At 36.1% G+C, this 19088-nt stretch overlaps 1 protein-coding gene across 3 annotated transcripts in view; it reads right to left on the reverse strand.

Annotated features, from left to right (window-relative positions):
• Positions 1-1172: 1172 nt before the first annotated feature.
• Positions 1173-19088, reverse strand: part of LOC131579668 (sodium channel protein type 2 subunit alpha-like) — a 140063-nt gene continuing 122147 nt past the window's right edge. For 2 of the 3 annotated variants that reach the window (XM_058839953.1, XM_058839952.1), the window contains 9 exons: positions 17488-17642; positions 16191-16364; positions 13009-13131; positions 12463-12744; positions 9176-9229; positions 8213-8350; positions 5721-5825; positions 5057-5327; positions 1173-4685 (listed from right to left, as the gene is read on the reverse strand). In XM_058839953.1, coding sequence (XP_058695936.1) covers positions 3502-4685; positions 5057-5327; positions 5721-5825; positions 8213-8350; positions 9176-9229; positions 12463-12744; positions 13009-13131; positions 16191-16364; positions 17488-17642 — 2486 coding nt within the window. In that variant the 3' untranslated portion in view covers positions 1173-3501. The remainder of the gene's footprint in view (positions 4686-5056; positions 5328-5720; positions 5826-8212; positions 8351-9175; positions 9230-12462; positions 12745-13008; positions 13132-16190; positions 16365-17487; positions 17643-19088) is intronic. The other variant, XM_058839951.1, reaches the window with a different exon arrangement.

Below are 19088 nucleotides of genomic sequence, written 5' to 3' on the forward strand. Positions count from 1 at the left end.
TAATTTTTTTGTAAAGGTCTAAGATATTGCATTTGAGATATTAAAAATGGACTGACTCCAAATGGATTATTGTTTCAATAGTCATAACTTTAAAAATAATATAAATTTTATAGGTTAAAATGATTTTATAAATTACCTTAGATATTTCTGTGCACTACCAAATTTGTAAAAAAATTATTACATAAATATTTTATACTTATTCCACATAGGATATTCAAGTTAACTATACACCACAGTCCAGCACTGACTTGACCTTACTCTTTAAACAGGAATTTAAGAATATAACCAATATTTTTTAAAAGTATTTACATTATTACATTAATACATAATTATTGTTAGCAACTACGATATTAAAACACTAGCTATTCTGGATTGAATAAAACACTCATACTAATTAAAATCAGGTATAGTTACTAAAAACAAAATGTACATTGTTTTTTAAAGCACAGCGTAGTTCAGGAATTTTTTTTTCCTGTTAGTTATACTGGCCCAAGTATGGAGCAGCTACTCTTCACAAAAGAAATGAGAACACAAACAAAAACAAATGAAGAAAAAAGGATTAATTACCCCAAGTCCAGGTCCAATGCACACACCGTGTCCCTTATCCTGCCGTCTGTGTGTAGCAACCCCTCGCCAGGGACCCTGCCCGAGCACCTCAGCAAAGGCGTCAGTTGCCTGATGACATCCACTAAAACCTCCAACAGCTCTCATTCCCTTCTCTTGGCAAGCATGGATTTCTTCACAGGGAAAGGGATTAAGGCAACTCTGTTATGCTCCCATGGGGTTATTTTGGTGACTGATCCCAGGTCTCCTATCCCAGGATGAGCAGTGTCTACAGGAGCAGCTGTGGAGCCGTCCTGCATTGGACTTGCCCAAAAGAGAATATCACTGGAGCTCTTCCTGGGCAACTCAAAAATTTGACAAAAAGACACATGGTTGAAACGTGTTTTTCTCCCGAATTCTAAAAAAAATTCCTCTGGTCAGGACAACACCAGAATTTAATTTCATCTTGATGGTGAGAAGTTGATACTGGTCTCAGTCATGACGTAACATGTGATCTAGCTGTCTAAATCACCGCACTGCTGAAGTGCCTCCCCCTAAATTTTACCAATTTGTTAATCTTTATAAACTTCATACAATAAAAGACAAAGACTAAAATAATTACATAAAAAGGTTATCTTTATTCTTTTGGGTTGTTAGCAATGTAATTATTTTTGGTAAAACAATTTCCTGCATGCAGTTCATCAGTACACTATGAGCCAATAATTTCTATAAAAGCAGGAGCCCATCAATATTCTAGTTCTTTTGTAAGAAATGCAAAGTGTTTCACTGCCCATTGCACAAATTCACTATTCATCTTCAAGAAGAAAGATTTTTGAGTAAGAAATTATATTTAAAGTGTTTCTATTGCAGTGTGCACCAATAAGCAAACCAGACAGTGTGAGATTAACTCTGGGGAAACAACAAGGTTCCTATGACTAAGATTACCCTGAAAATCAGTGGACAGGATTATAACATTAAAAAAGACCTGTCTATGGATCGGAAAAAAATTTGTACTGTCCATTTGTTTTTAAACTACTCCTTATTAAAAGATGTTTAAAGCAATAAGCAGGAATTTCAATTACATATTTTATATTACGTTTCTGAATGGTAAAGTGTCAAAGACAGCAATAAAAATTAATAACAACAGGAAAATATGTGTAATTTCTTATAGTAAGTATAAAATCTTATAAAATAAAACTATTTTTAAATAAAAAGAATAGACATATAATTTTCTTCTCACCCCGTATTTTAAGCCATCTATTTGCCTGTATAGTCCAGTACCTTACTGCATATTTGCTAATTACAACACTCACACAAAATAAAATCTTTAATAGCAGCAAACAATGGCTTACTGGTATGAGGAACGATGGTCTTGTCAAACTGTTTTTCTTTTTACCACTTACTTCTCTTCCCATGTTAAATTTTAACAGCTGTAGGATAATAGCAGCAAGCATGCATCAGTTAGAGCTTCCAATTATTTAAGTATCACAGAACATATCATAGTATCTATTGAAATGTTGTAAGCTAACTTACTAGGGTACATATTTGACACATATACAGTAATTAGGTCGTTGTCTCTTTGTTCAGAAGGGTACCACTGTGTAAAACAACTGATTAAATAAAAGAGGGTATTTTACTTACAGGTACAGTGTCAGCCTGAATGCAAAAAAACTCATCTAAACCCCAGTGCAGGACACAGCTGGTTCCAGTACATCTTTTTGGTCATCTCAGCTCTCTACAGAAGGTTACATTACAGTGGAAACCTGACCATATTGCCAAGGGGGTGTCAAAACCACCTCTATCACGTACATATTTTGTATTTCTATGATCTATCCTTCCAAAGTAGGGAAATTTAAACATGAGGTATATATTAAAGTAGTATTTGTCCCCAAAGGTACTCTGCTATCAATGTATAGCTTTGATTATTTTCCTAAGTGGGATATACTCATGAGAAATAAGAAGTGTAGCAACAGACTTTGGAATAAAGCATGGACATTACTCACAGTATCAAGGGTCAAAACACAGCACATTTTTAAAAAAAATACTATTTTTTATAGGCAGAATTCGGCATTTGTAGCTTTTCTGTGAAAAGAATTGTTTCAATGTTTTAGGAATTCTGAGCTAGCTTGTACTTTGAAAGTAATTTTTTCCACAGTTTTGCAATTTTCCAAACAGGAGCTCTATGTAGCATAGTTTATTTAAACCACTGTATCTGAAATGGACAGTACAATAAATTAAGAACGACTAAAAGGTAATAAAAATAAATATATTAAAGGACTAAGTTACCAACCTCTTTTCCGTGAGAATTATTCCCTTGCTTGATTTACTGACAAATTATCTATCTGGACTCTATTGGTTGTTTCATAGTTTGCTGTTTCTTTGATCTACATCCTGAGGTTCGACAATCTAGAATCCTGATTTTTTTGCCTTTAGAAGTGGCTTGAAGAGAACTACATTCATATTATGATGCAATAATTACATATTCCTGACATTTGTGTTCCTCTGCACATAAGAATATTATTTAGTGTTTATCTAAATTAAGAGTAGATTTTGTTTTCCCAGCACAGCGGAATTAATAAAGCAGTATGTTATTCAAAGCAAACGAGATAATGAAAAAGAGCTGACACACATGGAACACAGGAGATGAAATGTACACAGTGGACACACTTATTCCACAGAAGTACAGGCTTATTAGGACCCATTAAGGGTTCCAAGTAGAAATTTTGTGTCTCTCAATTAGTAACAGCTGTTAATCAAAACTATTGCTCTGCAAGTTTGTTTCCTTGTTACAGACCAAGAGTTTACTAGTGAAGGACCATTGTCTTGGATAGGCACTGACTGCAGCAGTCAGTAAGTATGTAAAAACTTATAATTTTGGCATAATCCTCCAGTAACAGTGCTACTGACAAAAACATATTTTCAAGCTTGTGAACACTCGTCACGGATAACCTCTGCCTTTTATTTTTTGTTTCCTCTTCTGTCTTTTCCTTTGTCTTCCTTTTCTGATTTGTCATCTTCATATTTTTCTTTTTCTGGTTTTGTCACACTATCATAAGAAGGCGGAGCTGTGGTGGATGCAGACATATCCATTTTCTCTGGAGATGAGTTTTCACTCAGCTTACCAACAACCGTATCATTTTTGATAAGCTGATCACCCCCATCTTTCTGATACAGAAATGAAAGCTTCTTTACTGACTGTCTTAGAAGATGACGTCTGTAAGCACGTTGAATTATACTGGCAGAAATTTCTTCCTGCTTTCGTTTCAGTGTGGTTGTAATTGGTTCATAGGAAGCTTTAGAGGGATTGGATGCCATAAACCGATCTTCCATCTGTATTCTGAGGGCATCCATCTCCCCACTTTCCCCCAAAACACGCTTTGTGAAAGCAAACAGGATGTCAAGGCAGTGAATTCGGTCACCGCTCACCACAGGTAGATCCATTGCAATAAGCTGGACTTTGTTTGGTTTTGGTATATTAAGAGGAGGTTCTAGAGCAGCTGCAAAATCAGACAGTTTGCTATATTCTATGAATTGTGTTGCATCAGGATCATATTTTTCCCAAACCTCATAGAACATCTCAAAGTCATCCTCACTCAAGGGTTCAGCACTTTCTTCAGTAGCAACACTGAAGTTCTCCAAAATCACAGCAATGTACATGTTCACCACTACCAGGAAGGAAATGATAATGTAGCTGACAAAGAAGAAAATCCCAACAGAAGGGTTGCCACAGTCACCTTTCACAGAGCTCCCTGGATGTTCTTTATGGGGGTTACAGTCTGGTGCCCCACTGTTAAGGATTGGGTTGAGCAAATTATTCCAGCCTGCGGATGTGGTGATCTGAAACAGGCAGATCATGCTGTTGCCAAACGTTTCAAAATTGAACATGTCATCAATCCCATCTTCCTTTTTGACATAGGCAAAGTTGGACATGCCAAATATGGCGTAGATGAACATGACCAGGAAAAGCAGCAGCCCAATGTTGAACAGAGCAGGAAGAGACATCATCAAAGCAAAAAGCAGAGTGCGGATTCCCTTAGCGCCTTTAATGAGGCGCAGGATTCGACCAATTCTGGCAAGCCGTACAACTCTGAACAAAGTGGGTGACACAAAGTACTTCTCAATCATCTCAGCTAGAAACATACCTGTGAAACAAAAATAAATTAAGAGAGTAAGTTTTTAACACAGATTACATTTTACACAAAAAAGTATAAACATCCCACGTCAACTCTTGATGGGGAATTAGTGGAACATATAATTTGAGATTAATTTTATCTGCTATGGATAATTTTAGAATTTTTTTCCCTGCACTTTTAGAACACAACCCCAAACCTAGAAGTATTAACACTGATATAGAATTATTTAGAAAGTTAGCATGCTCAAATATGCATTTCATTTCCTAAATAATCAAGAGCAATTAAAATTAAGTAACTCCTCTAATTTGCACAACTTGACAGAGATAAATCATTAAATAAACAGATAATTATATTTCATTTTGAACATAAGAATTTCTTACCTATTATTGAAAGAATAACAACCACAAAATCAAAAATATTCCAGCCAATGGTGAAGTAATAATAACGGAGTGAAAATATTTTGAAGACACATTCACCAGTGAAAAGGACAACAAAGACCAAGTTAATCCAATATAAAATATTTTGCATCAGTTCAGACTGGTCATCTGTTTCTATCATCATTGTGACCATGTTAAGACAGATTAAAACCATGACAGCGATGTCAAATAGTTGCCGTGTTACAATATCAAACATCAGACCTTGCAATTTGTTCTGAGGGGAGAAAAAAGAAAACTTTATAGTATTTTTATGTAATAAACATCTGTTTCCTCCCTCCCACTTCATTCCTCCTCTCCCAAAATATAAAACCAAGCAAAAGGCTCAAAAATATAAGACAACCATTCTCCAGTGGTTTATATGCCAGTTCAAAGTTTTCCCCTCAAAACCCAACAAGCCTATATTTCTTCACATTCTTTGATTCTCTGCTTCTTCAGGCAAAACAAATATGAGGGATTTTTCCTGCAGAACAGATACATTCAATTCAGAATGAAGGGATAATTTGAATAAGGCTGAAACATTTTAGAGTTAAATGAGAAATTTTATTATAATTAATGTACTGCTGCGATTTCTCCCCAGATGCAGACTACATAGTAGCACTATTCTTACCACTGGTCGAGGTATGGGTTTTTGTGGTTTCTTTGATCCCAGCTTCTTCATTGCATTGTAGTATTTCTTTTGTTCTTCTGTCATGAAAATGTCTTGACCTCCAAGGTAAATTAATAAAAGAAACCCCAAATCTGATTACAGCCAAGCCTTTACATCCATTATTTCACAGCATTGCAGAACATGGTTTCAATGAACCCTTTATTCATCCATCTACCAGAAATAAAAAAGCTTCAAAGGTACAAAGATACACTGTGAGCAGATATGTCTTCAGGTAAAATATAAAAGAAGAAAGAAATTACTGATTTTACTTTTCAGGATGTGCATTTTACCATTTGAGTATAGGTATCTCAGTTCAGATGATACATAAACAGTGTATATGAAGCTTGATCATCCCCCTACATTGTACTGAGTTCATCAGTTTACTCTGCATGGGTTTACTCTGGAGTTTCTGATCTAAATAAAAGGATTTCTGGTCTGGTATGTGTAATACACACATGGAAACTCTTATCAGAAATACAATTTATATTGACAAGTAACTTGTTTTTTTCCTTTCATGCACTTGTTTGCAATTAGGTACGCATGATAGCAAAGCAGTGGCATTTGGAAATGAACTTCCGAGTCAGGGTTGATTCTGTGACTTTGTCACACCTTTGTTCTGTGAATTTGTCAAATGTGTCAAGTGTCAATCTTACAGACAAAGTAATGATAAGACTGAATGAAGGTGTGTTTAATCTTCAGCTGTGGCTATATATTGACATGAAGACTTAGAAGTCAAAAGAGACTGTCTTTAACAAACTCTCAACATAAATCAAATATTCAAGTAAAATTAACTTCTTGAAGAATACGTTTTGAAAGAAAAACAAGAAGTTGATTTGATAATTATGGTGGAAATGTACTGTGTCTGTTGGAAGATTTCACTCAGTGGGAAATAAATAAATAAATAAATAAATAAATAATCCATGAAGGAAGTGGGATTGGGTTGGGGATTTCTTCTGTTGTCTCACTGATGAAATGACTGTCATGAGTGAACAAGGCATCCTTGTCTCAGTGTTCTGTTCCTAGGGACAATATAGGCCTCAAGGCAAGATACCCTTAAGGACCAGTTAGGAAATTGACAGGAGAACATTGCCTCCCTCATGGAACTAATATAATGAAAGTAGGATGAACACAGGAACCACAGAAAAGCAGAGATAGTATATTGCAGCATGAGGTCTTTTCCCATTCATATCCCAACATGCCCAAACGTCAGTGATATTAAGAAAGCACAAAGACAAGGAAAATACTGCTGGGTAGCCATGAACTGTGTGATTTGCACATTTCTAGGAACACAGGTATACCTATAAATTCAAAAGACAGCTAATGCTTGCTAATTTGCTACATAAAACTGAAGAACACCGTATAAACAGAATTTTCCCCAGCCTAATTGCATGTCCAGTGTTTTACTTTCTTGGTGACTTACAACAGCTCCAAATGTACAGGGGGTGTACACCACATTGCCAGAAAAAGCCCATTAGCAGGAACCCTTATCTGCCTTCTGAGACATGATGATTCCAGTAGACAGTGTCTGCCAAGTGAACTTAATAGAATTTATAATTACCTCACTACTAAGGTCACCTTGTTAAATACTGACTGCCAAAAATAACATTAATATTGTGTATAACCTTAGTCTTGCTTTCAAGGATGAGAAATAGATCCATGTTCCTGCTAAGTACTGGAGTTTACTCCAGTAAACTCCCCTGAAATTTACGCCAAGGAAGGTGCAAATATCTTGAAGGATGAAGATGTCAGTCACCATTTATGGTTTAAATAGCAAGTACAATTGAATTTGCCATCATAGCCTGAATTTTCATCTATTTAAATGTTTCTAGAGTTCTTGACACAATCCTGCTCTCATTTAAATAATAGAAACAGCTTAAGTTGAAAAGAAAACCTACATGTTGTCAAATGACACCCATTTTCTTTTTATTGCAAATTCACTAACTCAAGACAGTTTCCCAGCCCTTTCTAATCTTACAATACATAGCAGTATTTTCAGCATTCAGCTTGTCTGTATTAGTCTCTGTAATGGAGGCTTTCACAATCCTGCTATATGTTATCTCCTTATCAATTCTGACATTTATAGTTTTGCATATTCTCTTCTTTCCTGCCTTTTATTTGCTTGAGTCATCTGCACTTTCACATAGCTTGATCACAGCACTGTAAGGTTAAGAAAAACAAAGAGATAACTTTCTGATGGACAATATATCATTGGGCTGTACAGGGATGCGGAGAACACTCAGACACTCAGTGTAAGTTTAAATAACTTCAAATGCCTTAAAAAGAAAAGACTGTTACTTCATTATTTTGAAGAAACAAAAAAATCTTAAAACCCAGAGTCTTTTTTTCTTTCTATTACTACAAGGAATTTCAGAAACTCTTATTTTTCCTTGCATGCATTTGCTGAATACTTAGCAAAAGTGAAGAAGTGTGAAAATTAAACATGTGGTACTTATCTTCTTTTTTTGTTGGTTGAAGTTGTCTATGATGACACCAATGAATAAATTTAGGGTGAAAAATGATCCAAAAATAATAAAGGCCACAAAGTAAATGTACATGTACAGGTTGTCTTCATACTTGGGCTGGTGCCCTACCTATGTAACATAGAAAAACAGTAAAGCATCACAAATAACAGTTAATACAAATCAAAGATTCCTGAGCAGGAAGAGAAGTTGCATCCAGATGGACAGGGGATAAGCCCAGCTGTTCAAGGGAGTACACCCCACTCTTTTGCAGCATACACTACACTTGCCTTATATTTCAACTTGAAAATCTATTTAATACAGGTTTCTATAATTGAATACATTGCAGGACTTGCCATTCCTTCTCCCTCTGTCTGTTCTCTTTGATGACATTTAACATTTCATGTAGGTACTACTGAATTTGACAGAAATGTGCAAATCTCAAAAGCAATTCAGTTCCTATAGACTATATGCAAATCAAGAGCTGGACTGAAGAGCAAACAAATACCAAGATTAAAAGAAAAATAGGTAAAACTGATCAAATTTGGTTTTTGAGGTCATCAGAGTCTGCAGCTCTGGATTAGCTTTTGCAGTGATGCCTCTTGACTATTTGGGTTAATTTTGAAGACACAGGAAAAACGTATTTCCTGATCTGTACAATCTCAGACATAAATTAATAGAAAACCACATCTCATAATATTTGATTTTTACAAAATAATTATTACAAAAGTACTAAATTATGAATCTCTACAGCTATACTTTATTTTTTTTTTAACTGTTAAAAATGTAAGTACTTTATGGGCATAGATTTATATAGAAAAATTAATCAGGGCTTTACATTTAATTTTTTTATATTTTAGTTCATTTCAATTGCCATTCAAGAAGCATTACATCAATCATGCATTTGTTTTCCCTCAGTATTTTTTTTTTACTCAGTAGATTTTATATTGCACTCACTTGTGTAGAATCAACTGCAGCATACATAATCTCCATCCAACCTTTAAATGTTGCCTAAAAACAAAATTTGTTAATATTTTCTATCAAAGCTCCAGTTCTAAGAACATTCTAAATAAAACAGTGTCTTCTGTAATGTATTTGTATTCATAACAGTAAAGAGAATATTAGAAGTCTGGTGAATTACAAGTGAAGCATGCACAGAAAGTTCATTACTGTGGAATATTTTCCCCCAATTCTTAAAACACTGAATAAATTCTAATCTTCTTGGAAATTCTTATAAACTCTTTGTGAGATGAGATGCAATCAGTATCACCATACCAGAGACAGTGATTTATCTCCCAGGGAAATGTGACGTGCTGGTTGCCATCTGTAAAGCATTATCTGAACAGGAAAGGCATTGTGTCCTTTGGCATTCCAGGAAAGCCAAGTCCCTGTTGTCTGGATACAAGCAACCTACATGAACAGCTAGTCCACCTGCACTGGGATGGCATCTAATTCAAATCCACTAGAAGTCAGGAGCTCCAAGAAGAGACTGAGTGAAGCTGCCCAAGAATTCAGTAGCTCATCCATCCCAGTGTGTGCCACGGTATCCATAGGGAGCCACAGTGTCCACAGTGTGCCATGGTATCCATGGGAGCCATGGGAGGCTGTGTTGGGTCACACTGAGGCACAGGGGGCCACCACCATGGCATGCCATGGGGGTCACAGTGGGCTACACACAGCCCCGTGCACCTTTCAGAGTCAGTGCCCAGTCTGGATCCACTGCTCCTCCTCCAGGACCTCCCCTGCACATCCCAGGCTCTGGCTCCCCTGTAGCTCCGTTATTGATAGAACCATTCTGGAATGAACCATTGCTCTGCCCCGAGGGCAGCACATGGTGAAGACACCAGCTGTTCCCAAACACTGCTTAGTTTTCCTCAGGGTGTTATAATATGGCTTTCAGCTCTAACTTCCTGACTACCAAAAAACCAGAGGACTTCTCCAGGCAAAAAAAAAAACAACCACCATCGATTGGCATTGCTCAGATATACTAAGGAAACAGTCCTAGAAGAAATTCTAAAAGGTAAATCGTCCCATAAAATCTTGAGAAAATAATAGAATCATAGAATGGTCTGGCTTGCAAGTGACCTTCAGAAATTATCTAGTTTAAACCCTCTGCCACAGGCAGGGATGTCTTTCACTACCTCAAAAACTTCCAGTGATGGATAATCCACATCCTCATGGCAACCTGAATGTCTCAATGCATTATCACTAAATAAATAAGTAAATCTTCCTTATATCCAATATAAATCTACCTTCTTTCAATTAAAAACCATTGCCATTTGTCTTGTCATTACAGGGCCTGGGAAAAATTTTCCCTCACTCTTTCTTATAAGCCCTCTTTAAACATTGAAAGGACACCATAATGTCTCTCTGGAGCCTTCTCTTCTCCAGGCTGAACAACCCCAACCCTCTCAGCCTTTCTTCAAAGGAAAGTTGTTCCAATCCTCTGATCTTTTCCTTGGCTGTCTTATGGACCTCTAAGAGGTCCTATCTTGTTCTGGTGAGGTCTCATGAGAATGGAGTGTATAGGGAGAATTACCTCTCTATCTGTTGGCCACACTTCTTGTTGGCCAGCCCAGGATACGATTGACTTTGCAGTCAAATCCTGTGCAATTACATGAAATGGAAGCGCACATTGCCAGCTCATGTCAAGTTTTTTTCCACCAGCATTCCAAGACCACATCTGTGGGACAGACCTCAATCCATTCATTTTCCAGTCTGCACTCATACTGGGGATTGCCCTGAACTAGGTGCAGGACCTTGCATGTGGTCTTGTTTGGAGCAGGCTGTAGGGAGCTGCAGAAACTGCAGGCCCCATGGCCTTTCAGGCCTGCCTGGGAAGCTAGCCTGGGAATTTCATGGGAGGATTCAAAACAATCCTCAAAGACAGAAAACAGCCTGCAGGTGCTGTTTGTCTGTCTTCTTGTTTTCCTTGCAGGAGAAAGTCAGGGGGTGGTGAACCCCACTGACCAATGATGGTAATGTAGCATTTTACTAACCAATAAGAGTTTCCTTTCTGTACTTTCCACGAACTAGTCTATATAACATGGCTGTAGCAATAAACTGGAGATTCTTTCCTGTCCTGACTCCCTTGAGAGTCGTGTCGTTCTTTCCCGCCGTTCCTAATTAGAACGACAGCCTTGAATCGCATGATGTTCAAGGAGTTCAACCTTCAGCTGGCTGAGGTCCCTCAGGCTGGCATTCCCTGTAAGCCTGTCACAAAGCTCAGCTTGGTGTCATCTGAAAACTGCTGAGGGTGCACTCAATTCCTTATCAATGTCATTGATAGACATTATTAGAAAGTACTGGGCCTACAGCAAACCCTTGAGAGTACCCCTTGGAACTGGTTTCCGCTTGGACACTAGGCCACTGACTGTAAGTCTTTTGACACGGCCATCCAACCAATTCCTTATCCCTCTAGAGGGCCTTCATCAAACTTACTCTGGTGAGCTGTGATACTGAGAGCATGAAAGGTGTGAATGATATGTTTACTGCAGTCATTGCATAGGTGAACTGTAGGTGCAAGACATGCTAAATGTTAAAAGCAGTGCCATTCTCTAAGCTGGTAATTTATGCAATTTCCCAGTAGTGTTTAGCAATAGCTACTATTACCTCTTGAAGCAATCAGACAGTAGCCTGGCTAGCACAATACTAACTACTAAACTTTACCACTTGGAAATTTTTCAAAACAGAATAATTACCAATTGCTTATGAGTACAAATGACTTCCCAGAAGCATTTTGTCAAATGAACCTTATTATGAATATATGTTTGTCTTATTGGCAGTTTACAGACACTTTCTCTAAAAAAGGCTCATGCCTAGAAATCTAGCACTCTCTTCTCTAAAGATCAGATAAGTCCTAGAACGTATCTATGACAACCATGGTAAAAATATTAGTCAATATGCTTTAAAAGATAAAGAAAAGAAAATAAAATGAAACCTAGCTGCAGTTTTTAACCAGATATTTTAACTATATACTGTATTTCTGTAGCACTTGAAAAAGCACTAGCAGTTGGGTGCCAAGCAACTTTATGTCCATCAGGTAAATATTAGATACTACTCCTCTCCCAAAATGTATCCACAGAATGTATCACATTTTTACCATAAGCAACATTAATTAGACCCATAGAACAAAATTATAAAGTCAAATCCAAATCCATTTATTTATTTTAAAATAACATTGAAAATGATGGAATTAAATGATATCGCTACTAAAATTAAAGTTGGAAAATATATGCACTTACCACTTGAAGCAGAGAAAGATAACCAATTGCAACATTATCAAAGTTTACTTTCACATTTTTCCACCGAACGCCTCCAGAAGTCCTGTTCAGATTTTCACACATACTTTTATTACTGACTTCCTCTGGTGTGAACACCACATTATTTGTGGTGTTAACACAGTGATAGAACTTTCCAGCAAACAAATTGACTCCCATAATGCTGAAAATTAGCCAGAATGTAAGACAAACCAGAAGTACATTCATTATGGATGGGATTGCTCCAGTAAGAGCATTCACAACCACCTAGACAATAAACACAGGAGAAAAAAAACTTTAAAAACAACACAAGCATTTTGGCCTTTTTTAGAATCCAGAAGATGATTTAAGGTAAAACATTACATTATACTGAAGTAATGCAAATAGAAAAGGAGTAATGCATGTCATATAATCAAACATGCTACTCTTGGCCTTGCTAACATGCAATTAGTGTTCTTCCATGATTTTATAATCTGGCATATTTTAAGCATTTGTTTTACGCAATTATTTTCCTTTTTTTTTTTTTCTTACCCTCATGCCTTCAAAGCGTGACAAAGCTCTTAGAGGTCTCAAAGCTCTTAATGTTCGGAGAGATTTAATTGCACCAAATTCTGAGAAACCAAGGGCAGTAGCTACTAAGCTAACCAATGAGACCTAGAGGAAACAAGACAAAACAAAAGTACTTTTCTTAAGTAGCTTCAAACGCCTTGAGGAGTAAAATTTTGATCTGGATATTGGGGGGAAAAAAAAAATCACAAGGTCCTTAATCTTTCCATGAAAATAAATTGAAAAAGAAAAAAACCCATGAAAATTAGTCATTGCATATAAATTTAAGAACAGTTTGAACAAAACCATACAAATCCGTAATACTATCTGTGTATTTTCTTTTTTGGAAAACGAAATAATTTCCTCTAATTCCATGTGTTTGATTATGGTTTGGACAACCTTTGATACCAGCTATAATATACATATAGAAATGTTACTATATATAGAAATGTCTATATGTTTCTACATATAAAAATGCTACACAAACATTAGGAAATTAGAAAATTCAAAAGGTATATTGCAAAAACAGAAGGGGAAATATTACAAAACACCCTGCAATGATGCACATGAGACAGAATCCCAACCTGAGCTTCATTTCAACTTTCTGTTCTTGTAACTACCAAACAGTATAATCACAGAAAAGCACCCTGTTAATATAAGCTGGAAAAATCTTACTTTTGATGTTTTAAATTGTTTGTATTTTAGAAAATTAATAAGCCTTGAGAGCTCCTCTGTTGACATCATTACTTTTGTAGAAGAAAGGTTTTAATCCACAAGAATTTTTGAAACCCCCAGTACAGCTGGATTAGCAGTTCAAAAGTTGATATTCCTGCTGTTTTCCAGTGAAAGTCAGTGACTTGTGTCCTCACTGAGCCTCCCACTCCAGAGAGCCGTCTCCTGTTGTGTTTACACATGAGGAAGTCTTCTGAACATTTTTTTTCTCTTAAGGGTAGCTTAAGCAAGCTGCCCAATACTGTACAATCCCATTTTTGCTCTTTTCTGTGATACCATTTTTACTTGCACATGGAAAGCTGAGCAAAATGAGCATTTTTATTTGTTTCAGGGCCTATTATCTGTTTCAGAAATAACTGTACACATCAAAATGGGTAAGAACTTCTGTCTGTATACTAGAAGCTCCTTCCCAAACAGGGAACAGCTGGAGAGTTTAGGCTGATAGGTACAGAACAGTTTCCCTGAAGAGATTCCGTAAAATGTCTCACGGTGATAATTGAACTTGACTGGTACTGGTATGGAAAATTTGTTCAATGTTTAGCTGGATAAAGGCATAGGAAAGAAAGACAGAACAAGGATCTAATCAAATAGTTGAGGGCAGCACCCACATACTAAACCATCAGGTAAAATGGCATCAGGAAGAGAAAGAATTAAAATTCCCTGTTACGGGCTGAAGACAGTAACAAGTCTGGCAACAATGTCAGAAAAAGCTAAGCAGACTTCAGGGGTGGGAAGGAGTGCGTTTACAATACAGGTGGTCAAACACTGGAAATTGATTACTAAGTAAGGCCTTCTCCATTCAAAACAGAGTATCAGCCTGAGCTGCCTAATCTAACCTTGAGGTTAGAGCTAATTGAAAACCTTTGATGGTGTCCCCCAACATGAATTGTTATACAAACTGCTGCTATAGGCCCACAAAATGAAACAAAATAAACAAAAGATTAATATGGCTACATGAAAGCACTGAAATTGCTGAAAAAATTAAGAGCCCATACCTATCTACATGGATGTATGGTATGCCTAATCAGAAGAACTGATCTTAAAACTCAATTCAAGATCAGCCTTTCCCAATATAGGTTTGTGCAGAATCCCTAACTCTGAATACCCCTTAAATAGTAATAGATTTATTTTCTTCTGTTTGATTTTCTTTCTTTCTTTTTTCACCAATGACCATTGTAATGGAAAAAATTTCAAAATTTAAGTATCACAAGGTTCTCAAAAAATACTGTCTGGTTATTCATAATATAAAAAGAGTCTAAAATATGGCATCGACAATGTTATGCAAAGGTGACTAGAATCTATCTAGATGATTATTGCTGATTTCCCATTGATTATAAAATTGTCATAATTTTTCACTTAACACTTAAGTTATAATAAAGAAAAATCAGAATGCCATAGCATCCACAAAGACAGCAAATATACAAAAATAATATATACAGCCTGGCTCAAAGATAGTCCTTACTTTTTTCTTTTTGTGTGCTGAAGTTATCTTGTTTTGGAAAATTTAATCTTAGGGGAGGACCCTTACATTTGCTAAGTTTCTTACAGGTCAGTATATCTGCTCTCGGAACATGTTGACTTCATACTTGGGTAAGTATAAACCGGGAGTTCACAACAGAAGAAATGGAGAGGTTCTGAAAACAAAAAGCAGGAAACTGCATATTCCAGAAAAGACATATCAGATGTTTTCTCATGTCACTGAGTTAGTCCATTTGCTAAGAATGGGGATTCATGGAAAAGAGAAGCACAATTAAAAAAGGAAGACAGTATCAAGTATCACTTGTGCCTTCCCCTCCAAAAAATCTACTTTAAAAAGAGCATGAGGTAAGTTTCAATTCTACTGGTAGGGGACAAAATTTCTGTCCTAGATTCCAGATACCACCCAATAAATAGTTTTCTTTTGTCCATATGTTGAATCTCTATTCCAACATCTTTGCAAAAAGAAAAAACTCCTTTAAATGAGCAAATCATGCGATGTCACTAATTTAGTTTCTCTGGACTATAATATCAGCACTAGTTTTAATGTTATTGTTGAAAAAAAATTGTCCTCTGCAGTTCTTTGTCAGTGCCTCATTAAGCACAGAATCAAATGCCCTACCCCATGTGCTCACTTAAATTTCCTTTTCTTGTGTCTGCGTCGTCCTTGTTCTGTGTAGCCACATCCAGCAGACTGAAATCAAACCAGCAAAGAGTGCTCCCTCACCAGCTGGGTCCCCGCACAGTGAAACACAGAACACATGGTGTCAATGACAACACAAAGGCAAATTTAGGTACACAGTGGATAATTGCAGCAGGATCTTATTCACCAGTATGTCATTTTCTGTTCCTTAAACCAAATTTATATTATTCGGTGCATATATCTCTATCAGATTGAAGTTACATAAACGACCTGCCTAAACAGCAGAAGCAAACTACTTTGAAAACATAGCACCTACATCGACAATCAGGAAGTCCAGCCAGCACCAAGCATTAGTGAAGTAAGTCTGAAAACCATAGGCCACCCATTTTAGTAACATTTCCAGAATAAAGACATAAGTAAATATTTTATCAGCATAGTCCAGCAGGATTCTTATAGTCTTGCGCTGTTCAATATATATGTCTTCAAAAGCCTGTAAAGAATGGGTTACATGTTAGTCAGATATTGAAGTCTTTGAAAAGTACAAATTAAGCCAGAACTAAATGAAAAGAGCAAAGTAAAAGCACTTTCAATTCTAGATGTTTTACCTTGAAAAACCAAAATAACAGAAATTATAATTACATTCTAAGTTTTAGATTTTATTATTGTCCAAAAATGGAATTCCAGTATAAAGTCTCAGGTTGCCAAAAAGATTTTTAGAAATTTCAGTAATCGCCAACAGAGAATTAATTTTTCACCCTGAAAAGCCCAGCCAGGTTCTGTCAGAAGGCAGTCTCATTATTACATCAACTTCAATTAACAAAAGAGACCAGATATTATGCTGATGATCTCTAGTGAATTTCATTCATAGGTGCTGATGGCAAGGTTTTAGTAGTGGGAGCTGTAGATGTGGCCACTGTGAGAAGAGGCCAGGGGACTCTTTGTGCCAGCTGCACCATTGATTCCACAGCCCAGCACCACAATGAAGCTGGTGGTGCCTCTGGGAAAATATATTTAAGGGCAAAACACTGCATGGCAGTAGGAGCACTGAAGGAAAAAATGAGAGAAACCACCCTGTACACATTAAGGTCAGAGAAGAAGGAAGTACGTGGTACTTTAGGTGCTGGAGCAGAGAGCAACACTATATATAGCAAATCCTATGTCAATCAACCACCAAAACGAACCCAAATATGTGAAGCACTAAATGTCATTAAGAATAGTCTAAAGAAATTCAAGGATTACTATGTAACAGAAATATGGAACTCAGACTGTGGCAAAATAAGAACATGATGAACTCAGTATCTGCTTTGGGGGACAATTTTCATTTGAAGTAGAATAATCGTTTCATGCATACATTTCCTTTTTCCTTTTTTTGTAATTTCTTAAACTTTTTTTTTTGTAGAATGCTTTTCATAAACACACACATCACCTCAAATTCATCAAAATTTTAATGTAATGCAAATTAAAAGTAATACCCAAAATATTCTGGGAATTTAGTTCCAAGTTCTCTCCAAAGACAATTTGTGTTTTATTCTTAATGAATACACACATTATAAAACTAGCTTTGATAAAACACTTTTATAGGTACTGTTTCTGTGGGTGCAAGCTCTACTTACCAGAGCACCACTGCTGAGAAGAATCATGAAGACAATGAATGATTCAAACCAGTTGTGCTCTACTATCTTGTAACAGGTTTTTCGAAGGTTCCACCAGATTCTTCCTTTTGTGCTCTCCTTATTGCCTTTACAGCATTTAAACTTCTGTACACAGCCTAATAGCACAAAAATTAAGAAACTGTTATATGGTAGAATTTTCATGATCCTGAAAAACCAAATCATTCTTAGCTAGCTCCTGTTCCATGAAGTTCAAGCTACTTCATGCTCCTTATGCTACTTAGCTTTACAGTTTTATACTTTGGACGTAGGAAAGCTTGAGTATACACAACTTTTTCTCTACTCTGATGCTACATCAAGCTTATAGTAAAGGACAGTTATCTAACTGAGCTAATTTTCATCTACAAACACATTTAAAAATATATATTTTCAGTTTACATACAGATAATTGAAAAACATGCAAATTTCAGGGAGTAGAAACAAAGAGCATACATAGCAACTTTCACATGAACTTGTTAAAGAATACAGAAGCCTCTTCTTTTAAAAGAACTTTTATCTTTTAGAAAAGGTTCAAATAAATTAGACATAAATAATATTTTTAATATACTGAGGAACAACTGATGTTCCAGGGGCTAAGGATACCTCTTTACATAAAAAAAATGTTTTAACAGGAGATTATGAGAGCTTTTCCAAAGTGATACAGATTTGTGGCAACTGTCCACAGAAATTTGCCTCACATTGGAGAGCTCCATATTTTACCATGGGGCCTCAAGGCATTGTTAGCAATGAACCTCAGTATCTGCCTAGCCAAGAGGAGCCTTCTTAATTCTTTAAAAATTATTGATCACAAAGAAACAAAACCAAGCTGACATGACTTTAACAGGTCCCAAAGGCATTCTGGTTTTCCTGTTAAGCTATTAAATTAATATGTTACAAATAAGTTACACTATATTTGATCATCTCAGATTAAAAAGCTACAACTTTGAAGAACATGAACTACCTTACCTTCAACCACTCAAAATGTTTACACTATGAAAAAATGAATCTTATGCCCAAGAATGAATTGGTATCACATAATACAAGGATAAGGAAGAATTGTAATATATTGTCAAATCACTTGAGAAAGGTACATTTGTTTGCTGGATTTTTTTTTTTTTTAATTAAGAACTTGATATAGTCAATACAGCCCCATACTGACAAACAATTTTGGTTTTATAAAGACCAATAAAATGATACTTCAAAGGACAAAAGTCCTAACCTAAATCAAAGATGTCTGCAAAACAGTAAAATAAAAAGCACAGAGAGGACAAGATAGTTAATCCTGGACCATATTTTGTTCTGAATTATTTTATTCATGATTTAAAAGGAAATTAAGAACTGTAATATCACAAAAAAACCATAAATTCTTTCCTACATAGTAAATTTCAGTAGTCCCCTAGAAGATACTGCTATAAAGAACTAAAACATTTAAGGACATGCAAGTATGCTGTTATGATTTCTTAACTTAAATAGATACATGGCCTCTCATCTACCTGTTTTAAACCACACTATATTTATACACCCTCTTTCCCCATTAATGGTGTAATGTCAACATAATAAATGTA

The sequence above is a fragment of the Poecile atricapillus genome, chromosome 5, assembly GCF_030490865.1.
Source record: "Poecile atricapillus isolate bPoeAtr1 chromosome 5, bPoeAtr1.hap1, whole genome shotgun sequence".
Lineage (NCBI taxonomy): Eukaryota > Metazoa > Chordata > Aves > Passeriformes > Paridae > Poecile > Poecile atricapillus.